The sequence below is a fragment of the Lepisma saccharinum genome, chromosome 21 (assembly GCF_977018435.1).
Source record: "Lepisma saccharinum chromosome 21, izLepSacc3.1, whole genome shotgun sequence".
Lineage (NCBI taxonomy): Eukaryota > Metazoa > Arthropoda > Insecta > Zygentoma > Lepismatidae > Lepisma > Lepisma saccharinum.
In genome coordinates this window covers 23883258-23907989 of record NC_139249.1, presented here as the reverse complement: position 1 = coordinate 23907989, position 24732 = coordinate 23883258, and the positions used below count along the sequence as shown (strand labels likewise).

Sequence of the window (24732 nt, the reverse complement as noted above, 5' to 3'; positions counted from 1 at the left end):
GGAATATAACTATATCAGGACATATTTTAAATTATGTGAATTTAATCATGTTGTATGCTTTGTTATACACTAAACACAATTATATAGTTTTGAGAGCGAAACAGACCCAGATTGTCCAAAACAATCATATATATTTAGTTCAGTGGTTGATTTAATAATAAACGTAATTTGTGTAACTAGAATTTGCGATATAATAGAATGTCATCCTTAGAACTGTCGACTGCGGCCGAGCACCGTGCCGTTTGACCTTGACACATACCCTATTCGCGATTAAAATTATCCGATATGCCATCTGGTGAGATTTTCGGGAACTACTCCATATAGGACACTTCGCTGTGCTAAAAAAAATTACTGTACATCTTTAATTTATAATTATTCTTATCTTTATGAACAACAGCATATTGAAACTGAAATTTGAAGTTTTCCATTTGTGGGACTAAATTTTATATTATAGGCCAATATACAACATTTTATGGTTGCCGACGTTTAATATTCAAAGCGGTTATCGATGGCATGTTTGCTTGTCATTGTAGCAGTAGCGTACGCAGGATTTCATCAAGGGGGGTCTTATTTCGAAAACTTTCTACAAATTCACATTACCATTGTTTTATTATACTTTAATTAATAATAATAATAATAATAAATTAATTAATAATTCTTATAATTAATTAATTAATTAGTTTAATTACTACTAATAATTACTACTAATGCAGCTGCTATTTATGAAAGAAATAGAACAAAATTACATTTCTTTTGTTTCTTTGTTACAAAATAATTGTCTAGTCAACGGTTATTTGTATATGATAAGTGAGACATTTTAAGTGTGAAGAAAATCCGTAAAAACAAGCAAATATATTAAATTTATTGAAATAATCGAAATATGAAACTCATTCAAGGAGCGGCGCTGGTCTAGTCTGACAACCTCGTGGGAGATCCGGGTTCGATTCCCGAAATTGGTTGGAATTTATCCAGCCTTGTCTCCGCACCCAGCCTCATAGCAATGGGTACCTGAGAGCAACCCTGAGGGATGAAGGCTGCCGGAGCATGGTGCTGACACATCACCTGCAAAATAGTTCGAGATCGGGAATCTTTGGGGCCCACCACACCACTACGTGTGCCTTCATGGCACTGTGCTATATGCACGGAGAAATTTACATTACTTTTACCGATGGAACTCACCCAGGATGATGATGAAGGGTGAGAATACATGTTGCTAAATTCCACATAGTCTATGTTTTCGTTCAAAAGTAAGTTTATAGACATTCCAACACATTTATCACTTCTAGGTGATTCACAAAGCACTTCTTCAACATTATGTAATGATGTGGATGTAGACTCAGCATCACTTGAGAGTTCACAAGGGGATGTGAAATCAGTACCGGGAAGAACGTTTGCAATAAGGTCGGCACACTGCGACGAAGCAAGGAATTTTCACAATTCTCGCGAGAGTCACTGCACGACTTTTTGCAAAAAAATTGCAAAATTGAACTTTTCGGCCGCTTAGATTGTGTTTGGAATGTTGTGTTTTTCTTCTTGCTGCATGGGAATAATAATTCAAATTATTATTATTATTATTATTATTATTACTGTCGCAGATCTTTGACTGTGTTAAATTAGCCATTTTTAATTTTTTCTATAGCATTTTCCATAATATTTCAAAAGCTCAAGGGGGGGGGGGTTAAACCCGGTAAACCCCCCTTGCGTACGCCACTGCATTGTAGTACTTGTACTTATCATCACGAAAAAGAAAACGGCTGCATCCAGTTCTTATGAATTAACAAGCAGGCCGTTAAATTTTAGCGGTAGAATATTGTAAACTTTATCTTAACTTCTGAAAGTATACAGCTATATTCATAACTTTCATTACCGCTGTTATTCATAATCCTTCGAAAATAATATTCTGTTCTGTGCAACAAAGGTTCAATGTTTCACTAATGAATCTTTCTTTTGCTACACAGGTACAATTGCTGGTGCAGATTTTGTCCACCAATAAAGCAGTCATGAACTTTGGAGGGTTTGTTATAGTCGACAGAGCACTTCTCACCTCGGTAAGTTAACCTAGTAAATTCGTTAAATGGCGATTGATTTTTCAATGACTAATATGAAAAAGTATTACATCATTTCCTAGACTGCATTTCCACGCAAACGTAACTTTTTCATTTATTTTTTTATAATTATTATTATCTTTATGAATGTTAAAATATTGAAACTATAATTTGAAGTCTTTTATTTGTGTGACTCAATTCTTTATTAATGGTCTTATTTATATATATATATATATACATTATATATGCATTATATATATATGCATATATGCATAATGTATATATATACATATATATATATATATATATATATATATATATATATATATATATATATATATATATATATATATATATATATATATATATATATATATATATATATATATATATATATATATGTATATATACATATATATACATATATATATATATATATATATATATATATATATATATATATGTGTGTGTGTATATATATATATACACACACATATATATATACACACACACACACAGTGCTCGAAAAATTTTCTGCAAAGCTAGGCGCCAGTAGGTGCCAGGAAATTACCTACTAGCAATTGTGCATACTACAGAGTGTTTCAAAAGTCGCACAACCCAAACTTTGAAAATGTATATCATGGAAACCGTAAGAGGTATTTACACCAGGTTCTCTGCACTAAACTAATCACGTACGCTATCACTGGGTTAATAAAATTATGTTAGCATGTATCCAAATAAAAGCAATTACATTATTTTAATAAATATTGTTAATTTGCTGAAAACATCTGAGAATTGATTTTCAACAATATACAATAACGTAGAAATTTGGCCATTGGTATAACCACTGAGCTACTGAGTCGGCCTGGCCTCGCCTGATTTTCGCTGTCGCTGTTTTACCTGCGTGGAATCTTCTCTGCCAGTGCTACCGCAACGGGATCTGTTGCCTTTGAAATACAGTAGACTTCGACTTTGCCTGGTCCCTCCCAGCGTAGAGATGTTAATTATTTATGATCAGGCACACACAGGAAATGTACTACGTAGAAATTTTCAGCGAAAAATGCATTAACATCTCTGCGCTGGGAGGAACCAGGCAATGTCGAATTTTTTGTCGCCATGGCGACCGGGATTTTTCGAGCCTTGTATATATATATATATATATATATATATTGGTTGTGTGTCGACGTTTAATATTCAAAGCGGTTACAGATGTTACGTTTACTTGTTCTTGTAGCCACAATAGAGAGAGATGACGTCATGAATGCGTCAGCATTCACGAAAAAGAAAACGGCTGCATCTTGTTCTAATCACTATTTACTTGTCAACGGTGTGCAGCAGAAATATTAGAAAAATACTCTCTATTTCGTCGTAATTTTACAGGTAATATTTATGCAATTGCACTTGTAATTTTTCTGTATTTTGGTGTAATTTTCTTTGTATATTTGCAGATTTTCAGCACGGTCGTGACGTATGTTATAGTCTTGGTACAGTTCAAATTTTCCGTACCTCAAGCTGAGCCGAAGGATTGTCATACGACACCTACCTGCGCAATCCAGAACTGCACTTGTATTGAAAGTTTATGAACGTGCATGTTCAAAATGAATATTGTACGTTAAATATAAGCTGTGCGGAGGTGAAACTAGGAGAAGCCTGTGTCACAATGTAGAACGTCCTCCATGGTAAATGTTCTTGAAAGCGTCAAATCTGTTGTTTTTCTTTTTCTTTATTTCTTCTTCAGGTACCGCAGGTAGCCTAGTCTCGACTATATGGTATGAACATTGTAAATTTCTGATTGTACAAGACATAAGAAATAAAATATATGTAGCTAGCTATTTGGTTTTATTTTTATACATAGTGCAAGAAATATACTCGTTTGCAGGTATAGATAAAAGACGTAAGTTTGTTTGAAGTAGGAAAATACACATTCAAATAAAAACTTTCTGCTCAATTTGTACTTTTAGGTAATAACCAGTACTTTGTACTTGCAAGATTCTTTTCTGTACATTTACAACCACGATCCAACCAGAATGGACGTTGCAGTTTTAAAGGGTGTCTTGGTCGTCGTAAAATTAATCGTAAACTGGGCCCCAAACAATCCCAAGGAAAATACGGCCAGAACACTCAATTACAAAATTGCAGGGTCTCGCCGATAGGGAAGTGCTAGCGTCGTCGCCTTGTAATCAACGGTTCCTGGGTTCGTTACCCGGTGGAGGCACCTTGGCACAGTGGTTCGGATCCCACTTTAAACTGTGGGTCCAGTCCCCATTAGCCTTTCTGTGCATAAAGTGGACTCCAATCAACAATTCTATAAATCAATACAAAATTGCACTTATCGTACATATAATTACCAAAGCGGATTCCCACAATTGCAGCGTAGATATTGTAGGTGTCATAAACTAACGACTTAGTTCCTATTGTGATACAAGTTTACGTTACTCTTCATAAATAATAGTATTCTTTTTCCAGTTTATTGCAACATTTATATTGGCAGAACATTCAGTTGAACAATTTCAAATAGTGATGCAGATTATATCACTGGCGTGCGGTGACATTTTCCGATGAGGAAGTAGATCCCGAAAAATTAAGAGAACCAAGAATTCATTGCTTCTTCATGGTACGTTACAATGAAAAATATGAGCACTCTACCTGGTACTGTTTCCATAACGTCTCTAAAGGAAAGATGAATTTCAGTTGGTTTGTTGTCAACATATTTAATGCAACAGACGATCGCGGATGATTGAAACCATTTTCAAGATTTTCACACATTTCAATATTCACAAATCCACTTTGGCACCACGTAGTTCTTTCCGTAGTAAATAGTAAACAATGCCAACACTAAAGTTTTTGAAGCAAACAAATAGAAATTCACCCGCCCGAAAAACATTAACTTTTCACCTCGCAAAGCGCTTGAAAACAGCGTGACCACGGCCAGCGAGTTTTACCAACTCTATTTGACAGATGTGTCCATAGACATGTTAGCTGTCTTAATAGACCGAACGCTCGGAAACGTTTATCTTCACATAGAATATGTCATCCGTATGTCAGCTATCATATTTTTGTGTTTTGAAACTTTATAGTCTATTTATGAATATAAATTTTAACTGGCTTGGTGGATATGCTACTTGTATATCGCTGACAGTATACAGTACACTTACACACTTAATCGTGCAGTTCCCAACACTGAGGACATCAGCAGCTGAACCGATTGCACTCTCGGCTTTCTCCCATCCCTTACGGGCTGGAAAACAAAATTTGCTCCAACTGAAACGCCCTTACATTGGATCCTCTAAGGTCGCCGGGGGATTTCTCGGGCTCCTGATGGCATTAGGCTACAGGATGGCCAGGGTGATACTACGCAGATGTTTTGTCAACACGCCGCGAGAGGGTGTTGATGGCCCCATATCGGGAAAGGACGAACCTTGGAGGCTTGCAGGTTGATATTCTGTTGAGGCAACACGGAAGAATTAATGAGAAAGCAAAAGTTAAAGAATTAATTTGTAACAGTTATGCTGTGTTCCACCACTGCTGCCCTTGCTGTACCGGAGTGCACGCATGGATTATATATATACAAACACAAATATGGTCTTGTATCTATACATGGAATTGTTACGTTCCTGGTACGTTCTCCATATCTGCGTCGACAGAAGCCAAGGGTAGGCGAGCTTCTATATGCCTTCCAATGCCCTTCCAAGTCGAGGGAGGGGACTCTTCACACGATATGCGTAACAATAGGGTTTTTGAAATTAAGCTTACGACCTGAAGTACACGTATTGTGTATATTCTGGCGAATAAAAGAAATGATGAGCAATGTCGATATGAAACAATGAGCCCGAGAATTTTCATGTCAAACCTAGGCACACAAAGTAGGGTTTACCATTGATGGTAGTTTTGTACATTGTAGCTGCAAATAAACGTTCACTGCTTTTAAACCAAAATTATAACATCAAAAAACAGTATTATATTTATAATAGCCTACCTCCGCGGCCGAGAGGTAGCACAGCCCGCTACTACGGCAGGTGTCCCGGGTTCCAATCCCGGCCTGGGCATGGATGTTCTTTGATATGTAGCTTCATCAATTTCATCACATCATCATCCTCGCGATTAGCTAAAATTGGCAGAAGACCGAAGAATGAAATTGACCAATCTCCGCTTCCACAATGCTGTTTTTCTTTATCGTTTTCTTCGAACGGTAGTACTGTAACTAAATAGCCAAGTCCGTCGTTGAAAATCTCTTAAACATTGTACTTAGCGCAATCCGCAGGCTCTTTATACCGAAGAATCTATGTATAATGTCAAGAAACCAACACCAGACTGACAATGAACTTTCCAGCCTGATCATTGCCAGTGCGTAGTTAGAGATCGGTTAGTTCATTGAACTCTCCAGCCTAATTATTGCCTATTTTTTTGGGAGCAGGAAAAGGTTTATTATCCAAAAGGTTTATTATCCGAAGCCTGGCCGCTAGTGCGGAAACCCCATGACCGTGAGCTGGGCGTTGCTTGAGCGTAGATGTGTACCAAGCCTAAAAACGTACGAAAGTAACGTTGAAGATTCTTTTCAGATTTTTCAAGAATTTCGATCTTGTCCTTGCATATTGAATGGGTTGTGTGTGGAGAGAGAGACAGGCTTCAAATGTCTGGTAATCTTAATTTTATAATCATTGATGCAAGGCTACGTTCTAATTTAGCAGCAGTAGTTCACTTTTTAATCCGTGTCTCAACTTTTTTCGTCTCGGAATCTACCTTTGACACTACTTGCTATAAGGGGAGACTCTTATACCACTCTAGCTATCATAGATGTTATGTAGAATGTTCTGTAGACTACTGTGAACGTTGTTAAAATTGTTGATTGACACCAGAGAAGCAAATATGACCCTCTTGAACGGTTTCTTGGATTACAGTGTCATTAATGATTAGCATCCATTTCCGCAGGGGTATTTCGAAAACTCTTTACGTTTTGAAACAATTTAGCTCTCCACAGTAAAGTCTATATGGTCCCTTTTCGCCTCCACTGAGAAAGAGGATAAGAAACTTTGTCTTCTTTTCAAACATCATGGGTTTTCTGGAACGACATCTATTCTAAAAATCACAGAATGGTTTTGGATTAATGAATATAATATAAATAGGAGAACATACTTCATAACAGAAGAGTTGCTAGATATTTTGTCAAAAATTTGCCTGAAGTACTTTAGCAGATGCTGTTAATTTTCCAGAAAATTCAAGAAATTAAGTAGAATATAATTTCAGACATTCTCTCAATAGGAATGTATTTTATCAGCACTCATCCTCATCTTCGCGATTAGTCAAAACTGCCAGAAAAGCTTTTTACATATCTAGACGTAGTACTCAATTGGTTAATATTTTAGTGGTAGAAACTGGGAAAATATTGACGTTACAGTTGTCGATTAAGTAATGGAAATTATGTTTGCATTCGGGCGGGTTTGAAATGAAAATATTGTCACACCTTAAATTAATTTATGCAGTACGTTCTGTAAGAATGCGTTTCAGTGATGAGAGTTAATTTATCTTTTAATTCATTCTATGGGAATGTTTTGTCAGAAAATTGTTTGAATGTCACAGGAGTCTAGTCTACCACATTACACTATGCCTCTCAAATCAATAGACGTTGGAACCGCCGAAATGTGTACAAACAAAGATGGCACAGTTCCCAATAACTGCCGCTGCTTTCATCATGATATCCTACCATTGCTGAACTTCGGAAGAATCTTGGGCTGTTTTCCTTTCAAGACAGACAAAGAGAATCATCACAGAATTCTTCTTTGTCCATTTCTGGCAATGTACTCCTTATGTTTGTACTTCATGAGTTGGTATGTTTCAGTCAAATGGATCCTGGATAATAATATCTTGGTGATAGGTGCTATGGAAATTCAAGACTTTGCAATAAAAATGTTGACCCTCTTATTTAATTCCCTGCATCTTATCCTGTGGCCTTACTGCTGGTATAATGGATGGTTGTTGATAAGATATCTAGACAAGTGGTCAACCATACAAGTTGGTTGCAAATCTTGGACTGGGTCAATTCTGATCTTGAACTTGAAGCTTGTATGTATCAGAAAAGCAGTAATGTCCGCCATATGGTTGTGTATTATACCTCTAATACAATACATTTCTCTTCGTTCTTTTGATGCAATTACGGTGAATTCTTTACATTGCAACTGTGTTATGACCTTAAACTTTGCACTGTTCACCATGTGTTGCACAGCCTGCACAAGGTCATTCCAACTCGCCAGGGAGTATTTCGTCCGTGGGTTGCAAGGTATGACACCAGTGTTTGTGCAGAGATGCAGAGTTTTGTTCTGCGAAATCCATGGTATGCTGGGGGCCACTGCGGACACTTTTGCTATTCCTTCGGTTCTTCTGATCTGTTTCTTCGTGTCTACCTACATTTGGACTTCATTCCTTCTCTTGGTGGCCGTGTTCCAGACTTTTGCCACGTTTCATGTTCCATACATATTGGCAAACATTTTCACAGCTGCAAGCTTAATGGGGTTTTGCTATACTGGTGAACATGTAACGAAAGAGGTAAGTAGTCAACACTATGTACCTGGAGTAATATCATTAAGAATACAAATATATTGCATTTTGCTTCAAGTTCTTAAACCATTCCCGCATCCTCTTAGAACATAATAAGTGCAAGGGTAATTCCCATATCGTTTCACTAAATAATTTTCAATAGCAGAAAACTGAAGTACAACAATAACATTTCACTTCACTGTCAATTCAACAATAGCATTAAAGTGTCGACAGTAATAACATTGTTATAGTAACGTCGCACACTTCTACCTTTACAGGCTCAAAAGTTTCTGGAAGACGATATAGGCACAATAGACACCACACAGATGAACCCTGATGCTAAATATGAGGTAAGTACCTACCCTATTTGCATTTATATCAATTTAGAACGTAGACAAGTTTTCTCACTGGTGACATAATGCTATTCGGTTTCAGGAATCTTTCAATCCTATTAATAATCGATTATTATCTGACGCCCCTTGAGGATAAGATTTGTTAACGTTGCAGATTGACGAGATTCACACAGGTCCCCACCCCCAGACTATGATTCATGAATGTCATGTGAATTGTGCAGATGACTGTATTAATAAATAATTAGTTCAGTAGTTGATTTAATAATAAATATAATTAACAGTACTTTGTAGGATTGGGTTCACCGCGACTAGAATTTGCGATGACGTAGAATGGATGGAAAGAGAAGATGTGCAAAGAAATGTCATAACCTTAAAAGTTTCCGAAGCAGGATTGACCTGGGTGACTAAAGAAGAAGGGTCTCCCTTATCGCACAACATTTCTGCAACCGCAGAATATCCTTAAGGTACGTTTTCCAAGAACCGTGCCGTTTGACCTTGACACATCTTCTAAAGTCGGGACGCGATAAGAAGCGGCGTGCAATCAGAACGCAGAACGGCAGAACGTGACCAAATTCTGTCTCCTCGTCGACTGCCATGTGCTGGGGATTTTCTACGTTGCAACGTTCGCACAAACAGACGGACAGGCTAATCAGCTGTTGGCAAGCTCGGGAAAAAATTAAGCGTCACGCGAAATTAAGCACGTACGTATCAGTATGCTAATATATATTATTTCCGTCGTAAAGTGATAATTTAACGAATCTAGAAGTTTGAATCTGAAGTTTCTTGTAGGTTAACGTTAACTTCCCGTGTGAATTTTACATTCTGGCAAGCATGATACATTTTATCTTCCTGCTCTACACAGCAACCGAAAACCTTCACTGAAATAACCTCTGTTGTGTTTTTATTATGGTACATTGCAAGCATCAGTTACCGGCATATTTTTACTTGTGTTATATCGTATCATAATTACCTACAAAAGAAAATGCGTCTTGTGTTATTAACAACTGTGGCAAATCGTTCTCCTTTGATTTCATGCCGCCTCTCTTAGCCTTCTTTGTCACACCGCGACGTTTGTCTTTTTCGCAACTCAATACCGACCGCAGCTATGCCCGCCTATTGTTTTTGCATACGAAACTCGACCTTTGCTTTGTAACGACATGGAATTTATACTTCTCTGACATAGTTGAAGCTTCAGAACGTACAAATGAAATGTATTTCTTGAAAATTATGGCGAATAACGTATAAACAAATTACGTACAACTTGGTTTCGTTAACACGTTTTTTAAATTATAATTTGCGGAACCTACAAAAATTTACCTTTTATACAGAATTTCACAGAACTGAGTTACTGTATTACAGAGAAGAATTTATCAAGATCAAATCAATTGTGTGTGAATTGATTGATTGATTGATTGAGTTGGTGTTTCAAAGTCCACTTTATGCACACTACGGCTAATCTGGAATGGACCTACAGTTGGAAGTGGGATCGAACCCAGCACTACTTGATTACAAGGCGACGACGCTTACCCTACTACTGTACCATCGGGGAGGCACATGTGGGTGTATGAGGTGAGATAATTTGGGAAGCTACAGGATAATACAGGCTCTGGCAGTACAGAGTTCAATTAATTACAACGAAACGCTTTGCAATTGCTCGATTTCCTAAACGTTAATGATGCATTTGGTACATGTGTAATTAATGCTTCGATCTACCTGTATGTAAAAACATAAGAAATGAATGAAAGAACAGAAGTAGTAGTTAAAGAATCCGTTGTTTTTTTTTTTGACAATGAGAACAATGGAAGTGTCCCGTTGTTGACTGTTTAACCAGATGTTTAATCCTACACGTGTTTCTGTGGACTCGCGAAAATCCTGAAGTAGGTCAATCCGGCAACAGCGCGTCGCTACCAGAGCGGGTGGTTCCACGCCACTTGCTAGCGCGTCCCGACTGTAGTGTCGAACGTGTTTTCCTTTCTGCGTCTTTTTTCGCCAAATGCAACGACCTTTAGCCAGGATAGATTGGCAGATCAGTAAGATAAACATATCTTTGCATTGCACATAAGTTTTATACAACACAGAAAGGAGCGACAACATATTTTCAGTCGCTGAACCCTACGCCCCTAAAAAAACGCACTTTCAGCTTCTCCAGAATAAGGAGAAGAAAATACACTGTTGTTCTAATTATACTTTCATAACTAAAATATGTAAACAAAATAATTGAAACCGACAAATGCTTTTCAAAAGATAAACCAAAAGGAAATGTTTTTTTAAAAAAATCTTTTTAATGAAATGTCACTAACAACATAATAGTTTCTCCAAGGGCAGATCAAAGTTACTCTTCTTGATAGTATTGTCCTTAACCATATTTTATGCACGAAATAACATAAAAATTACAGTTCTTCACGAAAATTGCTTGAAGTATAAATTAAATAAAATCACCTTAAGATAAGGGAATTTCGCCGTTCTAAATTCGTGCTCCTGAATCTTGTTATTCCGTCATATAATTTGGTAATGCGATGTTTAAAGCAATGCTTTTCTTACATTATGACGTCAATTCTGTTATTCCCGTAATTCTGTTGAATGGTTATTGGCTAGCCTGCAAGTTTCTTTCTGGTTGCTAGGAGATGTTAGTTGTTTAATCAAACGATGATGTAAGCCGATTCAAATGTACGGTTTTGTTAGATTCTTTGATTGAACTACAAGGAAGGTTGAAGGTTTCTTTTGCTCTGGGATTTTAAGTGAGGAATTTATACGTACAAACTGAAAGTTTAAAAAGGTAATATATAATAAAATAATTGTGTGAACGAAGTGAATTGATGGATTAAGTGCAGATAGAGTGATTAATATGATATAAGTGATTAATATGGCTCGATTCTATTAAACAAAATGAATACCCAAGTAAGTGACACAGACACTTCGGAATGCATGGAAGTTTGGGTTCCTGCTAGTGTAACTAGTCAAGACAAAAGTGATGTCTCTCAGAAAAACCTTTCACAGGATAAAATGAATAAACACCATGTTAAAGTATCTAAAGATCATGAAAAAATTAAATACAAAAATACCCAATTAGGGCCTTATGATATATTTGTAAGAAGTGCAAATGAAATTAATGGAATAAATAGGGGTAATATTGGACAGATACATGTACTAAAATTAGGACTAAAACTTCATGAAGCCAAAATTGAAGGTCTAAAGACGATTCAAGCCAAGGGGGAAAATCTGGCGAAATGTAAATCTTTGCTAAAATGCTAACAACTTTCACTCTCATCCAGTTCTAATGAACAACAATTGGTTTGCTTATGTACCAGCACATAAATTGAGGAGATTGGGTGTAGTTAAAGCAATAGATACCTCATTAACAGATGATGTATTATTAGAAAACATAAAACCAACAGTTTTCAACGTACTCAAAGTGAGCCGAATAATGAAATACAAATTTAACGAAAATGGAAGTCGAATTGCTGAGCCAACGAGAACAATAATATTGACATTTGATGCCCAAACCTTACCAGCATATGTAACACTGTACTATTTAAAGTTTGATGTAGAGCCTTACATTCCCATGGTAAAGCAATGCACAAACTGCTACTATTATGGGCATTTCAAATCTAACTGTAAGAGTAAATTGAAGTGTAAACGTTGTGAGCAAAATCATGAATTCTCAAGCTGTAGTAATAATGTAAAATGCATTCACTGTACCCAAGAACACTGGGCAACAGACAAGGACTGTACAGAAAACAGCGACAAAAGGATATAGTCAAGACTATGGCGCTTGAGGGTCTATCTTATCATGAAGCGGTGAAAAAATACCCAAAATCTACTTTAAGGACTACATCAGTTAATGTATCGAGTGAGAACAGAACATACAACTTGTCCTACGCATCAACATGCAAGGAAACAACACAGATCCAATATAATATTAATCCAAATACGAGGCGCATCCAGAAAGTAAGTTTCCCTATTTTTTCCCCGTGAAAGTAAACATAATGAGCCGTGTAAATTGCGCATGCGCAGCAGAGCTAAGACGTATCAATCATATGCCAGGCGGACAGATCCCGCCCGGCGCCAGTAGCGAGGCAGCAGTGGTCCGAAGTGGAAGCTCGTATTCCTTCTCCCGCCGCATGCCAGTAGCGAGGCAGCAGTGGTCCGAAATGGAAGCTCGTATTCCTTCTCCCGCCGCATGCGAGGTTCGGTCGGTGATAAAGTTCCTGAATGCACAAAGCAATGCGCCAATTGACATTCATCGTCAGCTCTGTGAGGTCTATGGGCCGAACATTATGAGTAAGCAGATGGTGCGTCGCTGGTGTCGGCAGTTTTCGGAAGGTCGTCAGAGTGTCCATGATGAAGAGCGCAGTGGGCGTCCGTCCCTCATCACTGATGATCTGGTTGAGCTGGTGCGGCAGCGCATCCTAGAGAACCGTCGCTTCACGATTACGGAGTTGAGTAGCCTTTTTCCGCAGATATCGCGATCCGTGTTGCATGAGATTGTCACACAGCGCCTGCTGTTCAAAAAATTGTGTGCCAGGTGGGTGCCGAAAAACCTGACACCCGAACACAAAATGAAACGTTCAGGAGCAGCACTGACATTCCTGCAACGGTACCATGATGACGGCGATGATTTCCTCGACAGGATCGTCACGGGCGATGAGATGTGGATTTCGCACTTCACCCCGGAAACCAAGCAGCAGTCAATGCATTGGCGGCATAGTGGATCTCCGGTCAAGAAGAAATTCAAACAGACGCTGTCGGTACAGAAAGTGATGTGCACCGTGTTTTGATGTGCACCTGCTATCGCAGAAAATGTAAGCGAGTTCAGATAGTAGATCATCAATTAATGATCCCTTTTTAACAAATTTTTCTAAGTATCTAGCAGGAATATACAACTTCGCCAATACATCGTCATCACATAACATGACACAGGATTGGTCTGTAATAAATTATCTAATTCATCACTCAGAATGCCAGGCAGAATAAAGAGAGTTATACAATGAAATATTAGGAGCACAATTCCAAATATACAGAGTCTAGAAAACATTATTCACTTTTACCCAGCAGACATTATATTAATTCAAGAAACGTGGTTAAAACCTGAATCAAAAACTAAAGCCCATGGATACCACGGGATAAGACACCACAGAGATGACGGATATGGTGGAATGGGCATAGGGATTAAAAATAATTATAGGTATGAAGTAATACATTTAAGGAATATTCGTGATAATATTCAAATAGTTGGAGTAACAATAGATCGTACTACATTTGTTACACTATATAACCCAAGTTCGTCAAAACTACTGTATCCGTTCTGGTGTAATCTCTTCCAACAACTTCCGGCAAATACTTCTATTATAATCGGAGGGGATATTAACACACATCATCCATTGTGGGGTTGTTATATTTCAGATATATCAGGGATATCTCTGTGCAGATACTTTCAAGAGACAAATGTAACAATACTAAATGATGGCACTCCTACGTATATCTCGAGGCCAAATGAAAAATCTAGTGCCTCTGACATAACACTCGTGACAGAGAATATAGTTGTTGATATTAACTGGAGTGTTCTGCAAAATCCATATAATAGTAATCATCTTCCAATTTTGATCTCATTTGATTCAAATATAGAAACAACGCTTATATCTAGTAATCTTCCGGATAGACCAACACGCCCATACTATTCTAAAAATATTAACTGGAACAAATTTTCAAGACAAATCAATCTCTCTACTGAAAAATACCCGCAACAAACTTTAGTGAAAGATTACGAAAACTATACATCACTAATTAAAGAGAATTTGTACAGATCTACAATTCGCCGTTAACGTGACTCGAAAAGAAAGATTTCTCTGTGGTAGACGACAAACTGCCAGAAATTGATAAACGCTAGACAAAATGCATTTCTCAAATATAAAGAAAACCCAACAATGGACCATTTTTTGAAGTACAAAGAAACAGCAGCCAAAACTCAAAGGTACTTAAGGAAAACTAAGGCAGAGTTTTGGAAAAAGTTCTGTTCCTCCCTGCCAAATGAATCATCCTTATCCACAACGTGGAAAGTTATTAACAGAATGTCACATAATTTCATTAAACCCTAACACCACACTCCAGCGACTGTGATTTCAATGCCATATATAATTCAATGAATGAATCTACACCATCAAAATTAGAATGTTCATATACCAGTGCAGAATTAAGGAAAGTTATACGTGAAAGGAGACCTTCGTCGTCACCAGGAATGGATGGCATATCATATGAATGTATACAATAGTTACCACAACTGGGGATAGATAAATTACAACAACTTTATAACGTGATATGGACTAGTGGGCAAGTTCCCCTTCAGTGGAAGGAAACTGTTATAATTCCAATCCTTAAACCAGGAAAAACACCAGGATGTTCTAAAAATTATCGGCCAATAGCACTAGCGTCATGCTTAGCCAAAATTTATGAACATCTTGTAGTTAATAGAATTACGTGGTGGATTGAATATAACAATATAGTATTACCAAAATATCAAATGGGGTTCAGAAAGAGGAATGGGGACAATAGATGCTTTGACTACACTTATTTTAGACATATGGTTTAAATTGTTCGTCGTGGAACAATTTGTTATAATAATTAATATAATATATAATATAATAATATAATATAATAGTAATATAATAATTATAGGTATGAAGTAATACATACATAATACATAACAACCTATAGTTGTTTTTCTCGATCTTTCTAGTACATATGATGCGGTTCTTATAGATTTGTTTTTTAAAAAACTAAAATATCTCAATCTTCCTAAGCAATTTATTAAAAGTATAGCGGGATTATTATTACAGAGAAATATTTATGTTCGTTACGGTCATCAACTTTCGAATGCTCGTACAACTAGTCAAGTACTTCCGCAAGGTGCGGTGTTAAGTCCAAAATTATTTAATTTGTATACTTATGATCTTGGTAAACAAGTATTGAAGTATGCTAGATTATTGCAATATGCAGATGATATTGTTATATACAAAAGCAGCAAGAATCTCTCTGATGGTATAGAGAAAACACAACTGCCTTAAATGAATTACGCACATGGTGTGATAACAAAGGCATAAACATTAACGTAGAGAAATCATCTGTAATTGTGTTCCATAGAAGAAGATTACAAACTCCAGTTGTGTTAGACATTAATGGACCACACATAAAACAAACTAGGACACACAAATTTCTTGGCATTATGTTGGATGATAAATTGAAATTGAAATCCCAAGTAGAACACATGGAAGAAAAGGCGCTTAAGGCGTTTAACATTATAAAATGCCTCACAGTCAAGAAAAAGTGGGGAGCAGGTCCAAGACTACTGCACATTCTTCACAAGCAAATGTTAAACTCAAGATTATAAACATTAACAATAATTTAAATTGGACATTTGGAACTCAAAACATGTCATCACCAAAAATCGTGAAAAAAATATATTTGGTCCCTTATGCCATACTCTAAAACATATGAAAGAATCATTCTGGGACTGCAATGGGATCAGAAGATACAAAATAATATGTGTAACTATGTGACTAAACATAGTTCATTACATGAACTATGACGAGTCAAAAGTCCCTAACACCCCCACAAAATGTAAAGGGGTTATCCTGGTCATGAAAGAAATAGGTTAGGCACAGGGAGATCCCTAGGTGTGTGTGTCAAGCGCAGGTCCGGCATATTGTTGACCGCCATATTGAATTCAACTCAAAAATTTCAAAAGGAAAGGGGTGATGTGATATATCTCACGAGAAATGAAGCGACGTTTTTCAACATATATTTAACCAGCAAAAAGTTATTATGCATGCTTGTAACCATTTTCTCCTTTTCGAGGTGTTCAAAACAAACCATTAGAATGCTCCTAACGTGTTAGAACTCATCGAGATCACGCTGACATCTCGGGAGAGAAAGAAGTAAACGCACCATTGCATATGATTTTAATCAGCGAAAGTCACCAAATAGTTGAATAGTGAAGAATATTGGGAAAGGCAAAGGATCTCAAACAATTACGTGACACTTACTTTGGAATGAAAAATTGTTCAGTGACGAGGCTATGTTCACGGAGAAGTTAATAAAAAGAATATGCAATACCTGTGATTTGATAATCTACAGTAGACAGATCCCAGCCGAATGATTGGTGCTGGTATGCTAATGATGTGGTATAGTGTATGGAGAACGGGAATGGTTGGTCCATATTCAGCAACGGAACCTTAAATGGTGAGGGCTTCTTGGATTTGTTAAGTGAACAGGTTTTTCATCCTTGCTTACGGGATATGACACTTTTCCAGAGTTTTGAAACAGGACAGAGTGTGACTACACCATGTGGACATTGTGGCAATTTCTTCATGGTAAATTTCTAGGTAGATCTAGGATCTATTAAAATGCCTGCACATTCTCCAGATCTAACATCTTAGGAAGACCTTAACCTTCAGAAACATTTGAAGAGAATGGTGCATGCACTAAAGGTCCGTGATATTGACCATCTGAGAGAAGGCATAGTTGCTGCTTGCGATGATGTTGCACCTGCTACATTGCCAAATGTTCTATGTGAGTGTGTGAGACGTCAACGAGTGTGTTCACAGGAACATTGACAACATTATAATGTGCATATATCGTAAGTGAAAGATATGAGTATAACTTTTTGCTGGCTAAAGATATGTTCGAAAAACCTTCGCCGCTCCATTCCTCGTGAAATTCTTATAGCCTGATTTGAAATATCACATCACCCCTTTTCCTTTTAAATGCTTGCGTTGAATTCAATATGGCGGTCAACAATATGCCGGACCTGCGCTTGACACACACACCTAGGGATCTCCCTGTGCCTAACCTATTTCTTTCATAACCAGGATAACCCCTTTACATTTTGTAGGGGGTGTTAAGAGACTTTTGATTCGTCATAGTTTATGTAATGAGGCTTTTATCAGTCACATAATTACACATATTATTTTGTATCTTCTGATCCCATTGCAGTCCCAGAATGATTTTTTCATATGTTTTAGAGTATGGTATGAGGGACCAAATATATTTTTTTCACGATTTTTGGTGATGATATGTTTTGAGATATTTAAGGTCAAAAGTCAAGGTCACGTGACAAAATTATATTTTTATCCAAAGGCAAGCTTGTTAAATATCACTGGAAAGTTTATACAATTATCTGTACAATAAGCTTTATTTGAGCTTCCTAGGCGAAATAGGGGCGGAGTTACAGCACATTTAGTATAGCTAAGAGGGCTCAAAAAGGGCAATTTATGCGAACTTTGACCTTGAATAATTTAACAATTACAAGACAAACGAAAGAAAAAAATTTCGTAGTTACTAAGTTCCATGCATAGTTTCAACTCCCGAAATTTCATGAAAATCGGAGTTGGTCAGGTTGTGAGCCGTGTTGATTTTATATGGAATGACTCTTATGGAAAAACTACTATTCAATTCCACCACTTGTACCTAAAGAACCTTGGTATCAAGCTCTTATAAATCTTTCAAGAAATTCTTTAACAAACCTTGTTAAATGTCGGCTAAATTACACCCTAGCCCCTAAAAACTTGTACACTAGTAAGATTGTGCAATCCCCAATCTGTCAGTGTGGTGCAACTGAAGGAACACCTGATCACATTATATTTGAATGTCGTCTTAAGAGATCTAAAAGAAGCAGGATATAATGGGACATACGCCTTGTCAACACTTTTGAGGAATCCGACTAAGAAAATAATAAATGTACTTACCAACTATATTGTAAGATAAAATATTGTATTATAAATTATGAAATTGTAAAATTATGAAATGTAAAACAAATTTAACTGGTGCATAGCTGAAAAGCTAAAACCAAATATATATTTATAAAGAAAATGTATGGTTTCTGTAGTTTAACTGAAGAAAGATTTCCGTGTTTTCTTTGTAAGTGGAAATATTATCGAACTAACATAAGTGGAAGTTATATTTACATTTGACTGGCATATTATTTCATCAAATGTCTTAAGATTTACACCACGTCTGAGGTGACCTCAGAGAAAACTGGTAACGTCTAATTGTTCTGCGCGAAGGAGTGATGGTAAGTTTTCAAAGCGATAAAAACCGGCCGACGTAACAACCTATGTCTACATCTGTCATTAACGGTTGGCATAGTTCTTACACTATGTTTACAACTGGTTTGGCTATAAATATAACTGATTCCATAACTTCAAAGTTTAGTGTCTCGTCTTCATTAATTTGTGCTCCAGCTCCTATTTATACAATAGGGCGAATAGGAATCGTTGATTCCAGTTTTAGCATTTGAAATATTCAATCAGTTTGAGAATGTTTGTTATTACAGAATAGGCACAATTGCACTGGATCGATCATCTTATCATCATGCTGATATATTGAAATCCATTACAATTTTGGAAACTTTCAATCTCTCAACAACTGCTGAACAAAACATAACTTATCTGTGTGCATGATAAAATATTCAAACTAAAATTTGAAGTGACTCAATTATACAGGGTGTCATTTTAATGGCGCCCACGGACCACGGAAACGTGTAGAGGACATCAAAACAAACAACTTTTCTTAGTAACGTTTTTCTCGTTGGTGCGTCGTTTCGGCGCTACAGTCGTTCAAAAAAGCCCGTTTTGCCGCCTGAATGCTGGCAACCACACACAACATTTGATTGCATTGGTGACGTCATATCCCGTCGTGAAGCGATGCGTTCCAGGGTTGCCAGGAACACACATATTCTGTTAAAAATGACATAGCTACAATCAGCTACATTATGTACCGTAAAACAAAACGAGAAAACACGTTCTGTAACCTAACAGGAAGTAAACAAACGAAACGAAAAATTGTAGAAAGAAAATTCAAGTGGAAGTGGTCTAATCGAAAGTTGTCTCAGCTTGCATGTCAAATATTTGCAAATTTAGTTACCAAGCTGGCATCTACAATTTAGTCTATCCACTTTGTTCTTCTGATACTATTTGTCTGTGACACACTGAACAGATGACAAAATAGAAATGAAAGAACTCAAAATTCCAAAGGTAAGCAACACATAGGTTAATATAATGTATATTCAGGACATTGTGAGGCAAGTGGCAAAAATGGTTGAAAATACAGGGATATAAGTAGTAGTAATACAAGCTCTCCGACGACTGCTTTTATTTATGCACCGGATACACATGTAATAGTTTGCAACGGTGAACAGGACAGTATATCCGCTACTGATTCATCATTAGATTGTTACTGTGGCTGTACAGCGGGATCCAAAAGTATTGCTCAGCAAATTGTCCGTGACTATTTTTGTTGGTTTTTATCCTCATCCCACGTATTTTTAAGGACTATATTTTTACGTATACTGGTTCAGATGTTGTAACCAGATTGTTTGGTGTTTTGTGTCAGTTCGTGAAGCTCTCATTGCATAAAACAAAGGGAGTAAACGAGGTGATGAACAATTGGCTTGGTAATACTTATGGATCCCACTGTACGTGTTTTAGCCGTAATGTAACAACGTGAACCTCGGATACTTCCCTTATCAGCACAAAAGTACCACATGGCATCTGGACACAAACCTGTAGATATCAACCTTGCAACAAGATTTCCAATATTTTACATGTAACTGGGCGTAAACAGCCACATGTAAGCTATAAGTCCAATAAAATGTATTGTTGTCGATATTTGACATGTAGGCTGAGACAAAATCCGATATTGACACTTCATTTTGAATACGTATTTTTACCATTCTCATATCGTTGGTTCACTTCCCCTTACCCCGGAGATGACTGCTGATCTTCTGGCTGGTAGGATATGATGTTCGGTCTTCTGGACGCGTTTCTCGCTTCATTTTACAGTTAATAATGTGGTTGGTAGTTTGTCAATTTTCACAAAATTTGCGTGTTACTTGCAACCCTGCCGTGTGCTGCTTCGCCGCAGGAAATGACGTCACAGATACGATCAAATGTTGTGTTGGGTTGCCAGGATCCAGGCGACAAAACGGTCTTTTTTGAATGGCTGTAGCGTCGAATCGACGCACTAACGAGAAAAATGTTACTGAGAAAAGTTGTTTGTTTTGATGTCCTCTATACGTTTCCGTCGTCTGTGGGCGCCATTAAAATGACACCCTGTATATATAACATGTATGAGAGTGTGTCGATCTTCAATATTCAAAGCGGTTACCGATGATATGTTTGCTTCTAATTGTAGCCACAGTACAGAGAAATGAGAACACGAATGCGTCTGCGTTGACGAAAAAGGAAACAGAATCCCGTTGTTATATATTAACAAGCAGGCCGTTCAATTTTAATGGTAGAATATTATAAAATTTATTTTAACTTGTGAAAGTATATAGTTAAATTTATAACTTAGCTTACAGCTGTTATTCATTAACATGTATGTCCAAAGCTTTTAAATCCTTGTAAAATTATCTTATGTTCTGTTCATCAAAAGTTCAATCTTTCACTAATGAATCTTTCTTTTGCTACACAGGTACAATTGCTGGTGCAGATTTTGTCCACCAAGAAAGCAGTCATTAACTTTGGAGGGTTTGTTGTAGTGAACAGAGCACTTCTCACCTCGGTAAGTTCACGTAGTATAATGGACCACATTAAGCGGTCCAGATACTAACGTGCAAATACGGAAGTAAATCCGCTGCTTATTTACGCAAGCACGTTACGCCAGATTGTCGAGACATACACTGCGACGTATATTTTCATCCGTACACCCTTCCCTCGGACCCAGTTCTTCCAAGCACAAGCTCAGGTAGTTCCGTACTATCTTTATTCCACAAAAGGGGTCCCCAGGGAACGACCTTTCAGCGGTGGTATACCGTTGTTCACAATAGCTGGGTCTTGGCCGAGGGAAGAGCAGGGCAATTATCTCCGCTGGTTCCTCCCAGTCCCAATCTGCCCTTTTATCCCCCGCCGCCTTTACGCACGCGTTTACGCAGAAAAGTTAAGGCCTCCTAAACTTTTGGGCCGTAGGAAAATTACGGGGGTTCGTACGAAATATACGGTGCGTACCGTCCGCAGGTCCCCAAATACTGCCGGATTTCAACGTTGCGTGCAAAATTTAATGACTTCAACGTGTTTTTACGGCTGTGTATGCCTCCTTTAGTGGCGTCAACAGCAGGCAACTGAGTTCGATTGAGTCAAAACAAAGATAACACATGATTCTGGCCTATTCTCTAGCATTGTTTTTTTCATCGCAAGGGGTAGGTAGCTTTAAGGATTGTGACAGATGTATGAAACAAAATTGTAATGTTTATCGTATATCCATGTAAAAATGAGATTTCGGAGAATACGTCGATATATATTACGCATACGTTACAGAGCAAAAGGTAAAGAATAAATGGAATAAGGAAATCAAGAAATTTTAAAGACAATTTAGCCATTCTGCTTCCGAACACAGCCGAAGCTCAACCGAACTCAACTCGTAGCCAATTGGAGTGATTCTGCCGATGGGGATGATGGGAGTCAGAAGACTCACGTGACTGCAGAGGCACCGCCTATTGGTTGCGGTTTCGGATCGGACGCCGGGTAGGAGCATTCGTTTGTTCGATTTCTTATTCCAGTTATTCTTTACATTCTTTTCTGAAAGGTATGTGTAATATGTAGACGTATTCTCCGAAATCTCAACTTTACATTGATGTACGATACACAACACGATTTCGTTTCATAGCTGCTGTCACATGCGATGAAAAATTCAATGCTAAATCAAGAGCTAAAACCACGTGTTATCTTTGTTTGGACTCAATTGTACTCAGTGACGTTACACTAATATGGTACATTTGTTACATGTCGATTGATTTTTCAATTACTAATATGACAAAGAGGTATCTACGTAGTACATCATTCCCTAGACTACGTTTCTATGCTAATTTAACTTAATCCTTTATCATTATCCCTTTACTCATCAATTGTGTGCATTAGAATTTGTAATTTTATGTAGCAAAATTTATGCTATTGTATTTTCAATTTTCTATTCTTTTGATGTAATTTTCCATGTACATTTGCAGATTTTCAGCACGGTCGTGACGTATCTTATAGTCCTGGTACAGTTCAAATTTTCTGTACCTCAAGCTGAGCCGAAGGATTGCCTTCCTACGACACCTACCTGCGCAATCCAGAACTGCACTTGCATTGAAAGTTTATGAACATGCATGTTCAAAATAAATATTGTACGTTAATTATAAGCTGTTCCGAGGCGAAACTAGGAGTAGGTGTCACAGTGTAGAACGTCCTCCATGGTAAATTTTCTTAATGGTGTCACTGCTGCTTTTTGGAGGAACTTTTATGCTGGGACACCAGACTGTATCTTTGTCCTGAGTAACACGTGGCCTAGTCTCGACGCTGTGGTATGAACATTGTAAATTTTTGATTGTACATAACATGAGAAATAAAATATATGAAGCTGTTGAATTTTATTTGTACATAGTGCGAAAAATATACTCGTTTGCGGGTATAGATAAAAGTCGTAAGTTTGTGTGGAGTAGGAAGACACATATTCCAATAGGAAGTCTGCTCAATTTATACTTATCGTTACTGACCAGCACATTGTACTTCAAGATTCATTTCGTTACATTTACAAGATTTACAACCACGATCCAACGAGAATGGACGTTAAGGTCGAAAATATAAACCATCAAGAAACGGTAACGTCCTCGCTTTGTAATCAAGGGGTCCCGGGAGGCACATGACACAGTGTCTCAGATCCAACTTTAAATTGTAGATACAGTCCCGATTAGGCTTACTGTACATAAAGTTGGCTTAAAACAACAAATCAATTGAGTGCCAATGTATGAGTCTATAACGGTGTAAGCTAGGAGCTGGGTGCTTGTGTTTTAAGATGAGCAACAAAGAAGAAGAAGATTTATATTGTTTGGTTTGTGTTTTGGCAGCTTAGTTGGTATAAGTAAGTTCAATCGAAGTGTTTTATTAAGGTCTACCCTAATAAACATGTGTAATTTAAGTTTTCATAACTCGGGGCACTTGAAGCTATGGAAAACTCTCAAGTTTACAGATCCCACGTACAGTGGGATCCATGAGTATTGCCGTGCAAATTGTTCATCACCAAGTACGTGCACTTTATTTGACACAATAAGAGCTTCAAGAATTAAAAGAAAACTCAAAACAAGCTGTTGACAACTTCTGCACCAGCATACATAAAAATCCATCGCTTAAAAACACATAGAATGTAAGAGAAAAATTAATGAAAATAGTTGTGGACAATTTGCACGGTAATACTCATGGATCCCACTGTACATTCTCCAAACATTTGCTGAGGTCATTACGGCATAATCTTGTCTATCATATTGATATTCATATAATTAAAACAAGAAATCTGTAATAACAATATAATACATGAATATATACATGTTTTAGACTGATATACATATCCAGCTTGCCTAAATAGTACATGCATCGAAAACATTTAATGGATGATATTCAACTTGACGTCATCACGCAGTGTACTCTGGGAAGAAACCGGGTAAACAGATTCGCGTGCGTTCTTACAGCGAGAAAATTTTGCATTTAACTACTTTAAACACTTTTCACGATTTCTGTATGGCTTCTGAACAGGTAGAATGTACACATCCCTCATATGATGACGATAGTCATACTTTGAATCACTTCTGCAAAGACCATTCGTGCAATGTTTACCCGGCATGTTTTCTGTTTGCCCGAAATATGGCGCAATGAATTGTGGGGGAAGTAGTTCGCTGAATATCATCCATTATGTCATTGTTTACATTACTGAAAGTTACTTCAAAATGACATTCATTATCGATGGATCCCAATGAGAGAAAAGGTGTTTTCTTTTCT

At 37.3% G+C, this 24732-nt stretch overlaps 1 protein-coding gene and 1 long non-coding RNA gene across 2 annotated transcripts in view; both read left to right on the top strand.

Annotated features, from left to right (window-relative positions):
* LOC146004242 (uncharacterized) overlaps positions 1–3653 on the top strand; it is a 5735-nt gene extending 2082 nt beyond the window's left edge. The window contains exons 2-3 of the long non-coding RNA XR_014443903.1: positions 1959–2048; positions 3494–3653. This is a non-coding gene — a long non-coding RNA (uncharacterized LOC146004242). The remainder of the gene's footprint in view (positions 1–1958; positions 2049–3493) is intronic.
* Positions 3654–8252: 4599 nt separating this feature from the next.
* LOC146004480 (gustatory and odorant receptor 24-like) lies at positions 8253–23063 on the top strand. The gene is made up of 4 exons (XM_083143337.1): positions 8253–8585; positions 8855–8926; positions 21398–21487; positions 22926–23063. The coding sequence occupies exons 1-4, from the start codon at positions 8253–8255 to the stop codon at positions 23061–23063; spliced, it is 633 nt and encodes a 210-aa protein (XP_082999463.1).
* The last annotated feature ends 1669 nt before the right edge of the window (positions 23064–24732 follow it).